We start from the raw sequence: 15,750 nt of genomic DNA on the forward strand, positions 1-15,750 counted from the left end.
AACCTTTGATCTATATATAAAGCTAGTGACTAAAAATTAATAAGGATCTCATTCCATGTAGGCAATATCAACCTACTTTATTTCAAAATATAATTGTGGATTTCTTAATGTGTTACAGTAGTGTGTGTCATTTGGATACTCTCTTTAATATTAAAGTATTCCCAATATCACCTATATATAAATGTACTGTGAATTCATTCATTTTTGTAGGAACCTGTTTGTGGATGAAGAAAAGTTACATATACCTTGATATCTGATTTGATGAATTTGTCATAGTCTGTAAAACAAGCCTATAGAAATCTGTACTTTGATGAACATAGAAATTCATATTTTACCTATTCCCATGAAATCATCAAAGGGGGTCTCATTGGGAGGTTCCGATCCCGGATTCCTCTTACTGTTATGTCAGATTCCGGTATCCCGCTTACACTATGTATGTAAGCAATTCTCATTTTTTTGTCATTTCCCCAGTCTCCCAAGACCTCATTTCCCGTTTTCACGACACAATAATTTGACTTTCACGTGTCATGCTTACAAAAAATCGGCAATCCTGCGTCACGCTTATACCCCAATGAGACCCACATCAAAAGTGGCATCCAACAAATAATGATTCTACAGTCAAGGAAATGTGACTTGACAGAAAATGATGAGGACAGAAACAATTTTAGGTCACTGTACAGCCTTAAACTATCATTAAAACCCATATCTTAGAGTAAGCTATAAAATGAAAATGTGAAATAATTTAAAAGATTAAACACACAGTCTTATTTATATTATATATAAACATACCTTATCCATATCTACATTACATTCAGCTAACCACTGTCGCAGGTCCTTCTGTTGTATAACACAGGCTATATGTAAACATGCTGTAAACAATACAGAACTAATACAGAAACATATTCAGGCAATTTAGATTTTTTTTACAATAGAGCTCTTTATCATCTTATTATTGTCAAAGCAAGTTGAGTAAAAGTTGGACATATGGTTTAAAAGATATCAACTAGAAACAAAAACTTAAACAAAATTACAGTATATCATTTTTTGTTGTAACTTTGACCTTTAATCTATTGATCCCCAAATAGATAGGGATTTTTCTTATGCTATGGGACATCACCTAGTTTAGAAACAGGTTCAATGTACAGAAAGGAGGAGCAAAATTTTGCCAACATTTTAGTTCATCAATGGTTTCTGTCATCTTCACCCTTGACTTAATGAACTGAAAATCAACAGGTGTCTTCCAGATCATTCCATTGAAAATATCAGTAATATTTTGTAAAGATATTCACTTTGTCAAAAGTTTTGTCCAGAAACAGAATTAATGCTGATAATTGATGGTATTCAACAAATTATATGCTGAGTTAGACTTTGCAGCAATTATAATTAATGAACAGAACATAGATTTAAAATAATACCAATAACTTACAGTTGACTGACGAACATAAATCTTACCTAAAGATATCAAATATGGAGGATATGTTAAACATACATCTGTTCTTAGACTGTCATTTACTATTCTCCTGAACAATAATAAAAAAAAACATAACAAGTTTTAACATCATGGCAACATAGATATAATTTTATATTCAATTATTAGAACATTCCTACTAAAAATCTGCTCTTCATTCTTATAAATTTTGATTTTTCATAAGGAAATGCTTGTACCAAGGCAGGAATATGAGTTGTTTTCCATTAGTTTGATGTGATTGAGCTTTTGGTTTTGCCATTTTTTAAGGGACTTTCCATCTTGTATATTCCTTGGAGGTCGCTAATTTCATTATCTAGTATTTGAATGGTTTGCCATGTAACAATTTGGACTTAAAGGTTAACTCCAACAGCTTTGTCAACACCAAATACAAAATTCTGGTTCTGGTTTTTGATGGGGTTCATAGGGTTACTCAGTCTTAACTTTATTATGAATTGTCCTTTTGTCAGTTTAATTTTTGACCTTGATGTTGCTTACTTTCAATGGATTTTCTGATGCCCCTTTGGTTTCTTCTCTCTTTTTCCCTTTTTCTGTATATCCACTTAAAAGACTTATTGATAAGTGTGACCCAACTCCATCTGAATGTGTTTTAGATATGTTTTTGTATTTTGATCTTTTTAAACACTAACAAAAAATAAAGAAACCCAATATTTTGGTGGGATTCATGTTGCTCAGACTTGTAGTTTTTCTATTTTGTGTTTTGTGTTCTGTTGTCTGTCTTTCTGTTGTTTTGCTGGGTTTTTTTCAGGGGGTTGTCAATTTGTTTTAGACTTATGAATGTGAAGGTCCATTTGGTATAAAGTAAAATCACAAAAATACTGAACTCAGAGGAAAATCAATACGGAAAGTCCATAATCACATGGCAAAATCAAATAACAAAACGCATCAAAAATGAATAGACAAGAACTGTCATATTCCTGACTTGGTACAGGCATTTTCAAATGTAGAAAATTGTGGATTAAACCTGGTTCTATAGCGCTAACCCTCTCTCTTTAATAACAGTCTCATCAAATTCCGTTATATTTACATGATGCGTCAAATAAACAGTCACAATTAATAAAATAGTCAAAATATGGGTACATCAGTCATCATCGCATAACAAGTTTAAAAGGGACAATTTAAAAGAACACAAAAACATCTATCTACGAACACATGGATTGACTTGAGTGTCTGACGTCACAAAATTTGTATACGTCACATAAATTTGTCATTCAATGTGCATACAAACAGTTTTAAAATTTACATAGGCAATGTAAGCATACAGATTTAAAAAATCAAAAGTATGTAAGAACAAATTACAGAAATAGACCGAGATTTAAACTAGTCCAAAAGTTATAGGTAGAATTTATGAGAATCCAAAAATAGTTAATTCCACTACGCGATTGAATGATTTTGACGTTTGTGGTTCAACGTATATAGTAATTCATAATAGAAATATATCATAATGACATATCTTTCCCCTCTCTTTTAACACATGATGATCACTACAGATCATTTCTCCTTTTCTGTTTGTTGTTGGTTTGCTGTAAGAATGATGCATACCACACATTAACTTAATTAAAATCAAAATATAACATGTTTACCAAGCCAATGGAAAGAGAGATTCATCTTGTTGCAGTTCTTTAAAGTACTCTGTTAAAGGTCTGTAGGGATGGTATAATACTAAACAACAATCCTGAAATCAATAAACAATATGTAAGGTAAGGATGGTACAATACTAAACAACAATCCTGAAATCAATAAACAATATGTAAGGTAAGGATGGTACAATACTAAACAACAATCCTGAAATCAATAAACAATATGTAAGGTAAGGATGGTAGGGGAAATTCGGGATAATTCGATCACGCTGGCAATTTCGATCACATCGTTTAACCCTTTTTAGTACATTTGTCCCCATCACTGTTGTAAAGCCAATACACTATGTCGCATTGCGGCATTTCTCTCGACCAGCTGCATGGGGTGTCACATGATAGCAATCTGTTTCGCGTCGTTTGATTGGCCGAAGAGTACCGTTATCCGCCACACCCACAATTCTGCAGGAATTTTGAAAACTTTATTTGATTTCACTATACGGTTCTTTAGCTATACAAAAGTAAGTAAACATATAATTTTAGTGTTAAAACCTTTTATTCTTGAAAATATAATATTAAAGAATAGAAAAACATCTTGTATGCATTTAAAAGTCTATTACTGTCATTGTTTTAAGACTTTTAAAACGATCGAAATTACCCGCAACATAATATTCTCATTGTCGGCAAATTTCGATCACATCCTTTTATATGTTATTCAAATCATTTAGGATTTACAAATGGATATTCATAATTCTGATAACGATTTCTGATGATTTTTCTTTAAAAATAAAATTGCCGATATTATACCACAATCATCTTTGAATAGAATAATTATCAATCATTGCAGTGGCGGATTCAGAAAGGGGGTTGCCGGGGTAGGAACCCCCCTTTTTCTTTGGAAAATTTTGTAGATTTCGGCAAAACTGCACAAAAAAAAAATGTCTCCATTCTTCCTGCACCCTGAGTGGACCCTCCCCTTTTTCTTAAATTTCTGAATCCGCCCGCCAATGTAACGAGAGTAACTAAATACCCCTACTGTGAACAACAAGTGAAATGTCGAAATGTGAAGTTCTGACAAGATAAAATAAATATTAGCAAAGTTATTTGCCTAGACTACTCCTGACTTGGTACAAACAGAGACAAATTTATGTATTTAGTAGAAAGCATTATAAAACAATACAAAGACAATAGTAAATGTTGTTGACATTAAAATAATAAGCTCCTATATTTGGAGACAAAACCATAAACATTTACCTATGACCTAAAACGTGATAGTAAAACTAATGTAAAATTACTTATTTTTTTCACAAGATTGCCGTTTTCCTACCAGTGGCGTAGATGGGTCATTTTTACGTGTACGCCCGAACCTTGGCGAGGGATATGAGGGGTTCCAACCGCTCAATGTTAAAGCACCTGCTGGTAGTTGGTTCGAAAGGGAAAGCTATCGAGAATGTATCATAATGATTCCTGTCAGTAAAAAATCATTGATAGCAACATACTTTTGAATCTAAATGGTTTATTTGTTTTGGTTAAATTTTGTAATATGTTAACTTATTCATCGTGTTAAACTGGAAGCTAGCCTTATGGTCATTGGTTTTAGAGAAAACTTCCAAACCAATATTACTTTTAAATAAGTTTAAAGGGTGCCGTGAGTGAGCATACAATCGACAAAAGCACCTTTTAATGAACACGAAAAAAAAATATTTCTAAGAGGAGCAATATAAAAAAATTCTGGAACACCTAGGATTTCTTCCCACAAAAAGTGAATCAATTTATCATTCCTTTAAATAAAATTGAGAATGGAAATGGGGAATGTGTCAAAGAGACAACAACCCGACCATAGAAAAAAACAACAGCAGAAGGTCACCAAGCGGTCTTCAATGTAGCGAGAAATTCCCGCAACCGGAGGCGTCCTTCAGCTGGCCCCTAAAGGGATTTAAAATTAAATCTAAAATTTTCTTTTGATATTTTTTTCTTGATCTGGAATATTTCACGACTATCTATGAAGGTTTTATAAATTTAGCATGTAAAACAATTAATTGCGTTAAGAAGAGTCCGGATATCTGTCTATCAGAAAAGAACAGAAAAATGAACGAAAACAAATGCTTTCAAAATTTTAGCTTTAGACATTAGTCATAGAAAAAGCTTCTTCGGCATTTTTATAAAATTCGATGAAGGTTCGACAAGTAGTTAATGTAATTGAGAAATAACAAAATGTAAGCCCAAACTGCGACCACTTATTAATTGCAGCGAGAAATACATTTCGTCCTTAAAATACGGGAAAATTAAAGATATAATTGCATTATTATATTGCTCTGAATACTCTTTTGATCATAAACAGTTTCTGTCCAACTTTCGTAAAATTTCACGGAGAGTCATTCAAAAGACTTTATCCACATTTGGAACCTAAATATTGACGCCGCTTTGTCTCGCTTTTGGGACATAAATCACAGACTCGACAAAAATACAAACAGCATATCGAATCTGAGCAGATAGTGAATTGCTTTAAATATAAGAAAAGTACGTAGAATTCATAGTAGATTCAGACTTTTACAAAAGATTCGAACAAATATATTAAATGATCTATTTGAGTAAATTTGGTCCCTTTTTATTCAATATTACAATCCATTGATAAAAGAAGCACAAGGCTAATGTGCTTTTGACCAGTTTTTCTTATTCTATGTCGATTATTTGTTTTATTTTCAAAATTCAAGTGTACGCCCGGGCGTTTTGACGTAAACGTAGCTACGCGCATGCCTACTCTGCACGGTGGGTGTGTCGTTGTTCGATTTCTTCTTTTCTGATTCTGGAATTTGTTCTTGAAAGTTTACAATAATTTGCGAAAACATGCGATATATCCGAAAACGTTAACTTGTATACTCATTCAATGCGACATTTGACCAAATTCACATATATTAAATATATTTTTGCAGCATGAAATATCTCATTATACCCAATCTATTGGCCGTCGGCATGCACCACTGGGGACAGCGACATCTGGAAGTTGGGCTGGGGTATAGGGTTAAACGGGAACCAGAGAATCCAAAGGATCCTAATGCAGTGGCCATACTATACGACGGGGAAAGAAAGGCCTACCTCAAGAAAAATCACTCTTTTGTGATAACAAGAATTTTAAAAATGAACATATCAAACGTAATTAGACTAAAACCAAAAGAAGACGCACTGGTCAAGAACAAACATGTGGGACCTCAGCAGCTATGTACAATTGGATTAAAAGTAAATGAAGAAATAAACTTGAAATCAGCAACAGACCTTTTAAAGTTACATGGTTTCCAGTTTGAAATCAAAGACGCTAAAATTAAGTGACTTATCTGAAACGAAAAATAAAAAAAATATATAACAATTTAATTGTTTAGTCAAAAGACCTACAAAATACTCAAATACTAATCAGAGCTAAATCTTTTAGTTGCAGTTTTGAAAATAAACTTCTATTGCTTTCCTCAGATGAAGCGCGATATACATAACAAGAGGCTCCAAGGTGAATGAATCGCTCACCTGGGCATGTGTGAATGAACATGCTGCAAATATCGGTTTCCCATTGCAAACTAAAATTTATTTATAAAGATTTAATAAACTTCCAACTTTCTTAAGCTTCCATTTCTAAGGTCTCTGCATGGCTGTATGGTTTTGTCTCTAAATGCATTTCATCTCTATGTAGTCAATTATCTTGTAAATATTGTGTTTTAATGAATTTTCAGCAATGCCAAAGAAACGGAAGCAAAGTGTTTATAGAACATATACCGATGAAAATTTCATCAAGGCAATAGATGGCATCAAGAGTGGGCGAGTATCACAGAGAAAGGCGGCATCTCTCTATTCAATACCCCAAGCCACGTTAAGCGACCACATGCGGGGTCGAGTTAAAGATAACACACCTGTCGGACACAAGCCAGTAATACCCATAGAAATAGAGAAACAAATCGTAAAAAAATGTGCTCAGGCTGCCGAAATGGGATTGGGCATGAATAAGGCCCAAGTAATGGAAAAGGTGGGGCAATTAGCCAAAGAGCTTAATCTTGATCAAAACTTCAAGAACAATACACCAGGCAAAGACTGGTGGTATGGGTTTAAGGGCAGAAATCCCACTGTTACACTTAGATCTCCGGAAAAATTGACAAGCATCAGAGCAAGAGCGCTCAACTCCGTAAAAGTAGGGGAGTATTTTCTGGATTTAAAGAAAGAGATGAATAGGTTAGGGTTGAATGATAAACCAGAACTAGTATGGAATATGGACGAGAAAGGTGTCCCACTTGAACACACCCAAAGCAAAGTAGTCGCTGCCAAATCGTCTAGGACCATACCTGGAAGGGTTTCAAATACACGTGAAAGAAACACAATATTCGGGTGTATCAATGCCCGAGGTGACAGAATGCCCCCACTTATAATCGTGAAAGGAAAAACACAAAAAGCAGTTATGAGCTACAACACCGCAGACGGGCCAGTAGGTGCAACTTGGACTTACCAAGCCAAAGCATGGACGGAAGATGTCATAGGGATTGAATGGTTCACCAACATATTTTTGAAGAAATGCGGAAATCAGCGGCCGCAACTTCTGATACTGGACGGTCACCATTCACACGAAGTGCTTGGGCTAATAGAAAAAGCTAGGGAAAATGATATAACACTGTTAACTCTACCGCCACACACAACACATTATCTCTGTCCCTTGGATCGAACTGTCTTCGGTCCTCTAAGTAAAAATTATGATAGGATCTGCTCAGAATATTGCCAAAATCCTGGCAATCTTGTTAACAAAATTACTTGGCCAGGTCTGTTCAGGAGGGCATTCAAAACAGCATTCAAACCAGAGAACATAATATCAGGATTCAGATCATGTGGAATATTCCCTTGGAACCCCTTAAACATTCCATCTGCTGCCTTTGCTCCTGCCTCTGCCTTTGATACCAACAAGCCCGCTGACACAAATGAACATCCATTACAATGGGTGATCCGTAAGTCCTTCGAAACCAAGGTTAGAGTAGAAGAAGTCACCGTAGTGAGGACAAAACCATCAGCCGGCCCCGAAGCTAGATGCATCACTACTGAAATTACTGACACCGTCCCGTTAAATGAAATTCAGGTACAGTCATATGAACAGAATGTCATCAATGTTCCAGGAAGTCCAGAAGATCCGCATTTTATGCACACTCTCTCTGCAGATGTTCTCCTGCCAATTGTTGATATTGAGACCAGAGAGGCAGTTGAATCCCTCATTTCCCTCGATAGCAGTTTCAGTGAAACTATTTATGAAGTCGACTCGGTGTTTCAACCACTATCAGAGACCCTATCTACACCTTGTTCGTCAACTACTGTTGATTGGAATGCATCCGTAAATGCTATCTTTAGCGTTGATCCACGGCCGCAGAAAAAGGCTCGAATAAACAAAACGTCTGTGACAGGACACAGAATATTGACATCTGATGAAGTAATAGAGAGCAAGCGAAAGATCGAGGATATGAAACTGAAAAAAGAGCAAGCAAAGGAAAAGCGGCTAAAGATTAGAGAAATGATAAATGCTAAGAAACAAATAGAAAAGGAAATAAAAGCTGTGAGATCGGAAATTGATATAAATGTATAAAATTTAAATCAAAAATGGTTGGTGCCTTAAAGTTCCTGGTTACTAGTACTTGTCTTACTTACTGTACTCACTATAATAAATAATGACTTACTAGTACTTACTTACGAAGTTTTGGGGTCTAAAGGTTTTAACCTATCTGTCTACATTGTATGCCTGTCTGTCTGTCAGCAATATGTTGTCCACCATTCCCCTTTCACGACTTGCAGGTGTAATTTCCAATGAGACAACTCTTTACAAGAGACCAAATGCACAGAAATTAACAATTATAGGTCACCGTACGGCCTTCAACATTGAGCAAAGCCCATACCAATTTCTTGTTTATACTAAAGTTATATCGGTTCCCTGGAAGACCTCGTATAGAAAGAAAACAAATTATTCAACCCTCATCTTCGCCAGCCAAAGTTACGATCACTTTATTATTCTCTACACGGATCCTAACTTTTGGCTGGAGAAGATGTTTTTAAAATTTTGAATCATTGATGAACCGATAACTGTTTCTGCCTTGATGAAAAATTAGACACACTGCCGGGGTTTCTCAGGAACTGGGTTGGACGTAAAAGTTAACTTTACAAAATCATTGGTCACACGAAAGTTCAAATAAGCAAACCAAAAAAAAAAAAAAAAAACTGCACACACGCACACAAACTGACTGTCGTGACACCAGATAACCTGTTTCTTCTTATCACTGAACAGGGAATATTTATTGCTTGCTTCATGTGTACATAAATTGAGTCAAGGGTACGCTAAATCAATCGCAGTGAGTACAGCGTACATTTTAATTGTTTTATTAAGTCCCGTAAAACGTTTTAGCATAGAACATATATTTTTTTCATGTACCGTGTACGCTCTAAAAACAACCCTGAATCCTGCGTACGAAAAGAGGGGTTATATACCCATATACATGTACATGTTTCCTGAATAAAACAGCGATGAAAACATTCAACAGATTTAATCAAATTAGGCACGCATGTTTAAAAATTCAACATAATATTGAAAAAAAAACATGGCAAGAATTATATTTAATAAAAACTGGCATTGTCAAGACTGTCATCCTAGCTGTCATCCTATTTGGATCTAATTGCCATGATTGATGTCCTGTAAAGATCGTCAATTGCTCACAAGTATGGTAAAATGAGGTTTTCCAAAAGGTAGGAACATGCAGACTGTGTGATCGAAATTGCCCGAATGTGTGACCGAAATTGACCTATCATGATCGAATTTAGCCGAAGTTAGATCTCGGCATATATTGCTCTTTTGCCGTTACTACTTGGTAAATGAAGGTAAAACGCAGAGAAGTATGCATGTAAAGTAAAGCGTCTTTCCGACGCAATTTGAATTTTATAATTCGAACATGTCAACTCTACGGAAGCCATCTCTAAAAACGCACAATTGATTATTGATTGAAATAACCCGAATTTCCCCTATAATACTAAACAACAATCCTAAACAACAATCATGAAATCAATAAACAATATGTAAGGTAAGGATGGTACAATACTAAACAACAATACTAAACAACAATCCTCAAATCAATAAACAATATGTAAGGTAAGGATGGTATAATACTAAACAACAATCCTAAACAACAATCCTCAAATCAATAAACAATATGTAAGGTAAGGATGGTATAATACTTAACAACAATCCTGAAATCAATAAACAATATGTAAGGTAAGGATGGTACAATACTAAACAACAATCCTAAACAACAATCCTCAAATCAATAAACAATATGTAAGGTTAGGATGGTACAATACTAAACAACAATCCTAAAATCAATGAACAATATGTAAGGTAAGGATGGTACAATACTAAACAACAATCCTAAACAACAATCCTCAAATCAATAAACAATATGTAAGGTAAGGATGGTACAATACTAAACAACAATACTAAAATCAATAAACAATATGTAAGGTAAGGATGGTATAATACTAAACAACAATCCTGAAATCAATAAACAATATGTAAGGTAAGGATGGTACAATACTAAACAACAATCCTAAACAACAATCCTCAAATCAATAAACAATATGTAAGGTTAGGATGGTACAATACTAAACAACAATCCTAAAATCAATGAACAATATGTAAGGTAAGGATGGTACAATACTAAACAACAATACTAAAATCAATAAACAATATGTAAGGTAAGGATGGTACAATACTAAACAACAATACTAAAATCAATAAACAATATGTAAGGTAAGGATGGTACAATACTAAACAACAATACTAAAATCAATAAACAATATGTAAGGTAAGGATGGTATAATACTAAACAACAATCCTGAAATCAATAAACAATATGTAAGGTAAGGATGGTATAATACTAAACAACAATCCTGAAATCAATAAACAATATGTAAGGTTAGGATGGTACAATACTAAACAACAATCATGAAATCAATAAACAATATGTAAGGTAAGGATGGTACAATACTAAACAACAATCCTGAAATCAATAAACAATATGTAAGGTAAGGATGGAACAATACTAAACAACAATCCTAAACAACAATCCTCAAATCAATAAACAATATGTAAGGTTAGGATGGTACAATACTAAACAACAATCCTAAAATCAATGAACAATATGTAAGGTAAGGATGGTACAATACTAAACAACAATCCTAAACAACAATCCTCAAATCAATAAACAATATGTAAGGTTAGGATGGTACAATACTAAACAACAATCCTAAAATCAATGAACAATATGTAAGGTAAGGATGGTACAATACTAAACAACAATACTAAAATCAAAAAACAATATGTAAGGTAAGGATGGTACAATACTAAACAACAATACTAAAATCAATAAACAATATGTAAGGTAAGGATGGTATAATACTAAACAACAATCCTGAAATCAATAAACAATATGTAAGGTAAGGATGGTACAATACTAAACAACAATCCTAAACAACAATCCTCAAATCAATAAACAATATGTAAGGTTAGGATGGTACAATACTAAACAACAATCCTAAAATCAATGAACAATATGTAAGGTAAGGATGGTACAATACTAAACAACAATACTAAAATCAATAAACAATATGTAAGGTAAGGATGGTATAATACTAAACAACAATCCTGAAATCAATAAACAATATGTAAGGTAAGGATGGTACAATACTAAACAACAATCCTAAACAACAATCCTCAAATCAATAAACAATATGTAAGGTTAGGATGGTACAATACTAAACAACAATCCTAAAATCAATGAACAATATGTAAGGTAAGGATGGTACAATACTAAACAACAATACTAAAATCAATAAACAATATGTAAGGTAAGGATGGTACAATACTAAACAACAATACTAAAATCAATAAACAATATGTAAGGTAAGGATGGTACAATACTAAACAACAATACTAAAATCAATAAACAATATGTAAGGTAAGGATGGTATAATACTAAACAACAATCCTGAAATCAATAAACAATATGTAAGGTAAGGATGGTATAATACTAAACAACAATCCTGAAATCAATAAACAATATGTAAGGTTAGGATGGTACAATACTAAACAACAATCATGAAATCAATAAACAATATGTAAGGTAAGGATGGTACAATACTAAACAACAATCCTGAAATCAATAAACAATATGTAAGGTAAGGATGGAACAATACTAAACAACAATCCTAAACAACAATCCTCAAATCAATAAACAATATGTAAGGTTAGGATGGTACAATACTAAACAACAATCCTAAAATCAATGAACAATATGTAAGGTAAGGATGGTACAATACTAAACAACAATCCTAAACAACAATCCTCAAATCAATAAACAATATGTAAGGTTAGGATGGTACAATACTAAACAACAATCCTAAAATCAATGAACAATATGTAAGGTAAGGATGGTACAATACTAAACAACAATACTAAAATCAATAAACAATATGTAAGGTAAGGATGGTACAATACTAAACAACAATACTAAACAACAATCCTCAAATCAATAAACAATATGTAAGGTTAGGATGGTACAATACTAAACAACAATCCTAAAATCAATGAACAATATGTAAGGTAAGGATGGTACAATACTAAACAACAATACTAAAATCAATAAACAATATGTAAGGTAAGGATGGTACAATACTAAACAACAATACTAAAATCAATAAACAATATGTAAGGTAAGGATGGTATAATACTAAACAACAATCCTGAAATCAATAAACAATATGTAAGGTAAGGATGGTACAATACTAAACAACAATCCTAAACAACAATCCTCAAATCAATAAACAATATGTAAGGTTAGGATGGTACAATACTAAACAACAATCCTAAAATCAATGAACAATATGTAAGGTAAGGATGGTACAATACTAAACAACAATACTAAAATCAATAAACAATATGTAAGGTAAGGATGGTATAATACTAAACAACAATCCTGAAATCAATAAACAATATGTAAGGTAAGGATGGTACAATACTAAACAACAATCCTAAACAACAATCCTCAAATCAATAAACAATATGTAAGGTTAGGATGGTACAATACTAAACAACAATCATGAAATCAATAAACAATATGTAAGGTAAGGATGGTACAATACTAAACAACAATCCTCAAATCAATAAACAATATGTAAGGTAAGGATGGTACAATACTAAACAACAATCCTAAAATCAATGAACAATATGTAAGGTAAGGATGGTACAATACTAAACAACAATACTAAAATCAATAAACAATATGTAAGGTAAGGATGGTACAATACTAAACAACAATACTAAAATCAATAAACAATATGTAAGGTAAGGATGGTACAATACTAAACAACAATACTAAAATCAATAAACAATATGTAAGGTAAGGATGGTATAATACTAAACAACAATCCTGAAATCAATAAACAATATGTAAGGTAAGGATGGTATAATACTAAACAACAATCCTGAAATCAATAAACAATATGTAAGGTTAGGATGGTACAATACTAAACAACAATCATGAAATCAATAAACAATATGTAAGGTAAGGATGGTACAATACTAAACAACAATCCTGAAATCAATAAACAATATGTAAGGTAAGGATGGAACAATACTAAACAACAATCCTAAACAACAATCCTCAAATCAATAAACAATATGTAAGGTTAGGATGGTACAATACTAAACAACAATCCTAAAATCAATGAACAATATGTAAGGTAAGGATGGTACAATACTAAACAACAATCCTAAACAACAATCCTCAAATCAATAAACAATATGTAAGGTTAGGATGGTACAATACTAAACAACAATCCTAAAATCAATGAACAATATGTAAGGTAAGGATGGTACAATACTAAACAACAATCCTGAAATCAATAAACAATATGTAAGGTAAGGATGGTACAATACTAAACAACAATACTAAAATCAATAAACAATATGTAAGGTAAGGATGGTACAATACTAAACAACAATACTAAAATCAATAAACAATATGTAAGGTAAGGATATTGCTACATAAGAGTTCCAATTTTGAATAAAACGGTGATGACCGTTTCACCTTATAAAACAAAATGTAAAATCTTAAGAAAATCGTAAACAATGTTGTAAAATGTCATGTACAATCAAACTAAAGGTTAAGAATTAACACTTACCGGACCAAACATTAAATGCTTACACAAGTAAAATTATGGTAAAATGTGGGATCTACAATTGTTTTGTTTTTGTGAATATGTTTGTCATTAAATACATTTCTTCTTCAATACATTTTTTTGCATAGAATAATTGCAACTTATACCTTAAAGTTACACTTAGAGAACATTTTTTACAATATATAGTAGAAAAAAAGTAATCAGTTATTTCATTTTGTTTTATTCATTGAAACACAATACCCCCTAGTCAGGTGGTGACGTAAAGTGATTGTGTAAGCTGGACTACTGAATGAAGAAATGCAAAAAACAAAAAAAAGTTTAATTCAAGGTTTCTCCTGGCAGTTGCCATTATCCCATAAAAAAATAAACTTGTCAAAAAAAATTGTTATGATAAAAAAAAATTGAAAAGAATTATGACATTTCAACATCCTTCATCATATTTTTTCTGGCTTCCCTGACTTTTTCCTTTACCAGTTGTTTTTTTAACCTTGAACCAGTCAAAAGTTTTGATCTAAACACAAAACAATTTACATTTGATTTTGAAAAAGAACAAGCATTTGATAGCTATCAGCAATAATCTAAGCAATAAAAGGCGTTAATTGTGTGGTTTTGTAACATTGTGTGGACAATTGGCCTCAAATGTTTCTTAAATGAGTTTTTTTGTCATCTGTTATTTCATAATAGTTTTGAAGAATAAACTTTGCATGTTTTATGTTTTATATTTTTATAATACATGTATATCAAATAGACAGCTTTTTTTTTAGGTTTTCAAAATCTAGAAAATTAAGAAAATTTAGATTTTTTTTCAGAATCCTTCAAATAAATAGAAATAATCTAGCATAAAATTATATTGAATACAAAAACCATGCCGATGTTTTGAGACAATTATAATTATTGTACTTTACAAAGAGTAGAAAGAAGGACAGTTTTATTACCTTTCTAATGTAATTTAACAGTATTAATAAATGTAAGGATAAAGATTGATAAACCTTACCATCATCTCAAGTAAATAAAATTCACATTCCAGGACTAAGTTTATTCTGTAGGGATATTCCAATGGGTGTGCATGAGAGAATTTGTTCTTTACTGAAATTAAAATATAACAGGTTAATAAGATTGTTACAGAATTTATTTGTTTTATTGTTGACATAACAGATATATAGAAACTTGTTTTGCTTCATATTGAATGTTGTTGATGAAATAAAGATTATATGTTTATTGACTTTAAATATATATATATCGTTCTCACAGTTTGAACCAATCTAATTGTGGAGAATTTCAAATCAAAAGGCCTTGTTAATTAACAATAAATGAAAAATTCATGAACTTTTAACTTGTGCCTCGTTCACACGTACATTTAATTCGAATTGAATTCAAATCGAATGCCAATCCAATTCGCTTATCACATTCACACACTCTTCTTTTTTAATTCGAACTGATTCGAATTGGTTAATTTGA

At 32.3% G+C, this 15,750-nt stretch overlaps 1 protein-coding gene across 1 annotated transcript in view; it reads right to left on the bottom strand.

The window, feature by feature from the left end:
- LOC134711758 (cyclin-C-like) overlaps nt 1-15,750 on the bottom strand; it is a 31,606-nt gene that overhangs the window by 1,583 nt on the left and 14,273 nt on the right. The window contains exons 6-9 of the mRNA XM_063572614.1: nt 15,287-15,378; nt 3,070-3,161; nt 1,453-1,520; nt 790-869 (exon numbers count right to left, since the gene is read on the bottom strand). Of these exons, the coding sequence (XP_063428684.1) occupies nt 790-869; nt 1,453-1,520; nt 3,070-3,161; nt 15,287-15,378 (332 nt within the window). The remainder of the gene's footprint in view (nt 1-789; nt 870-1,452; nt 1,521-3,069; nt 3,162-15,286; nt 15,379-15,750) is intronic.

This window comes from Mytilus trossulus, chromosome 3 (assembly GCF_036588685.1).
Source record: "Mytilus trossulus isolate FHL-02 chromosome 3, PNRI_Mtr1.1.1.hap1, whole genome shotgun sequence".
NCBI classification, from domain to species: domain Eukaryota; kingdom Metazoa; phylum Mollusca; class Bivalvia; order Mytilida; family Mytilidae; genus Mytilus; species Mytilus trossulus.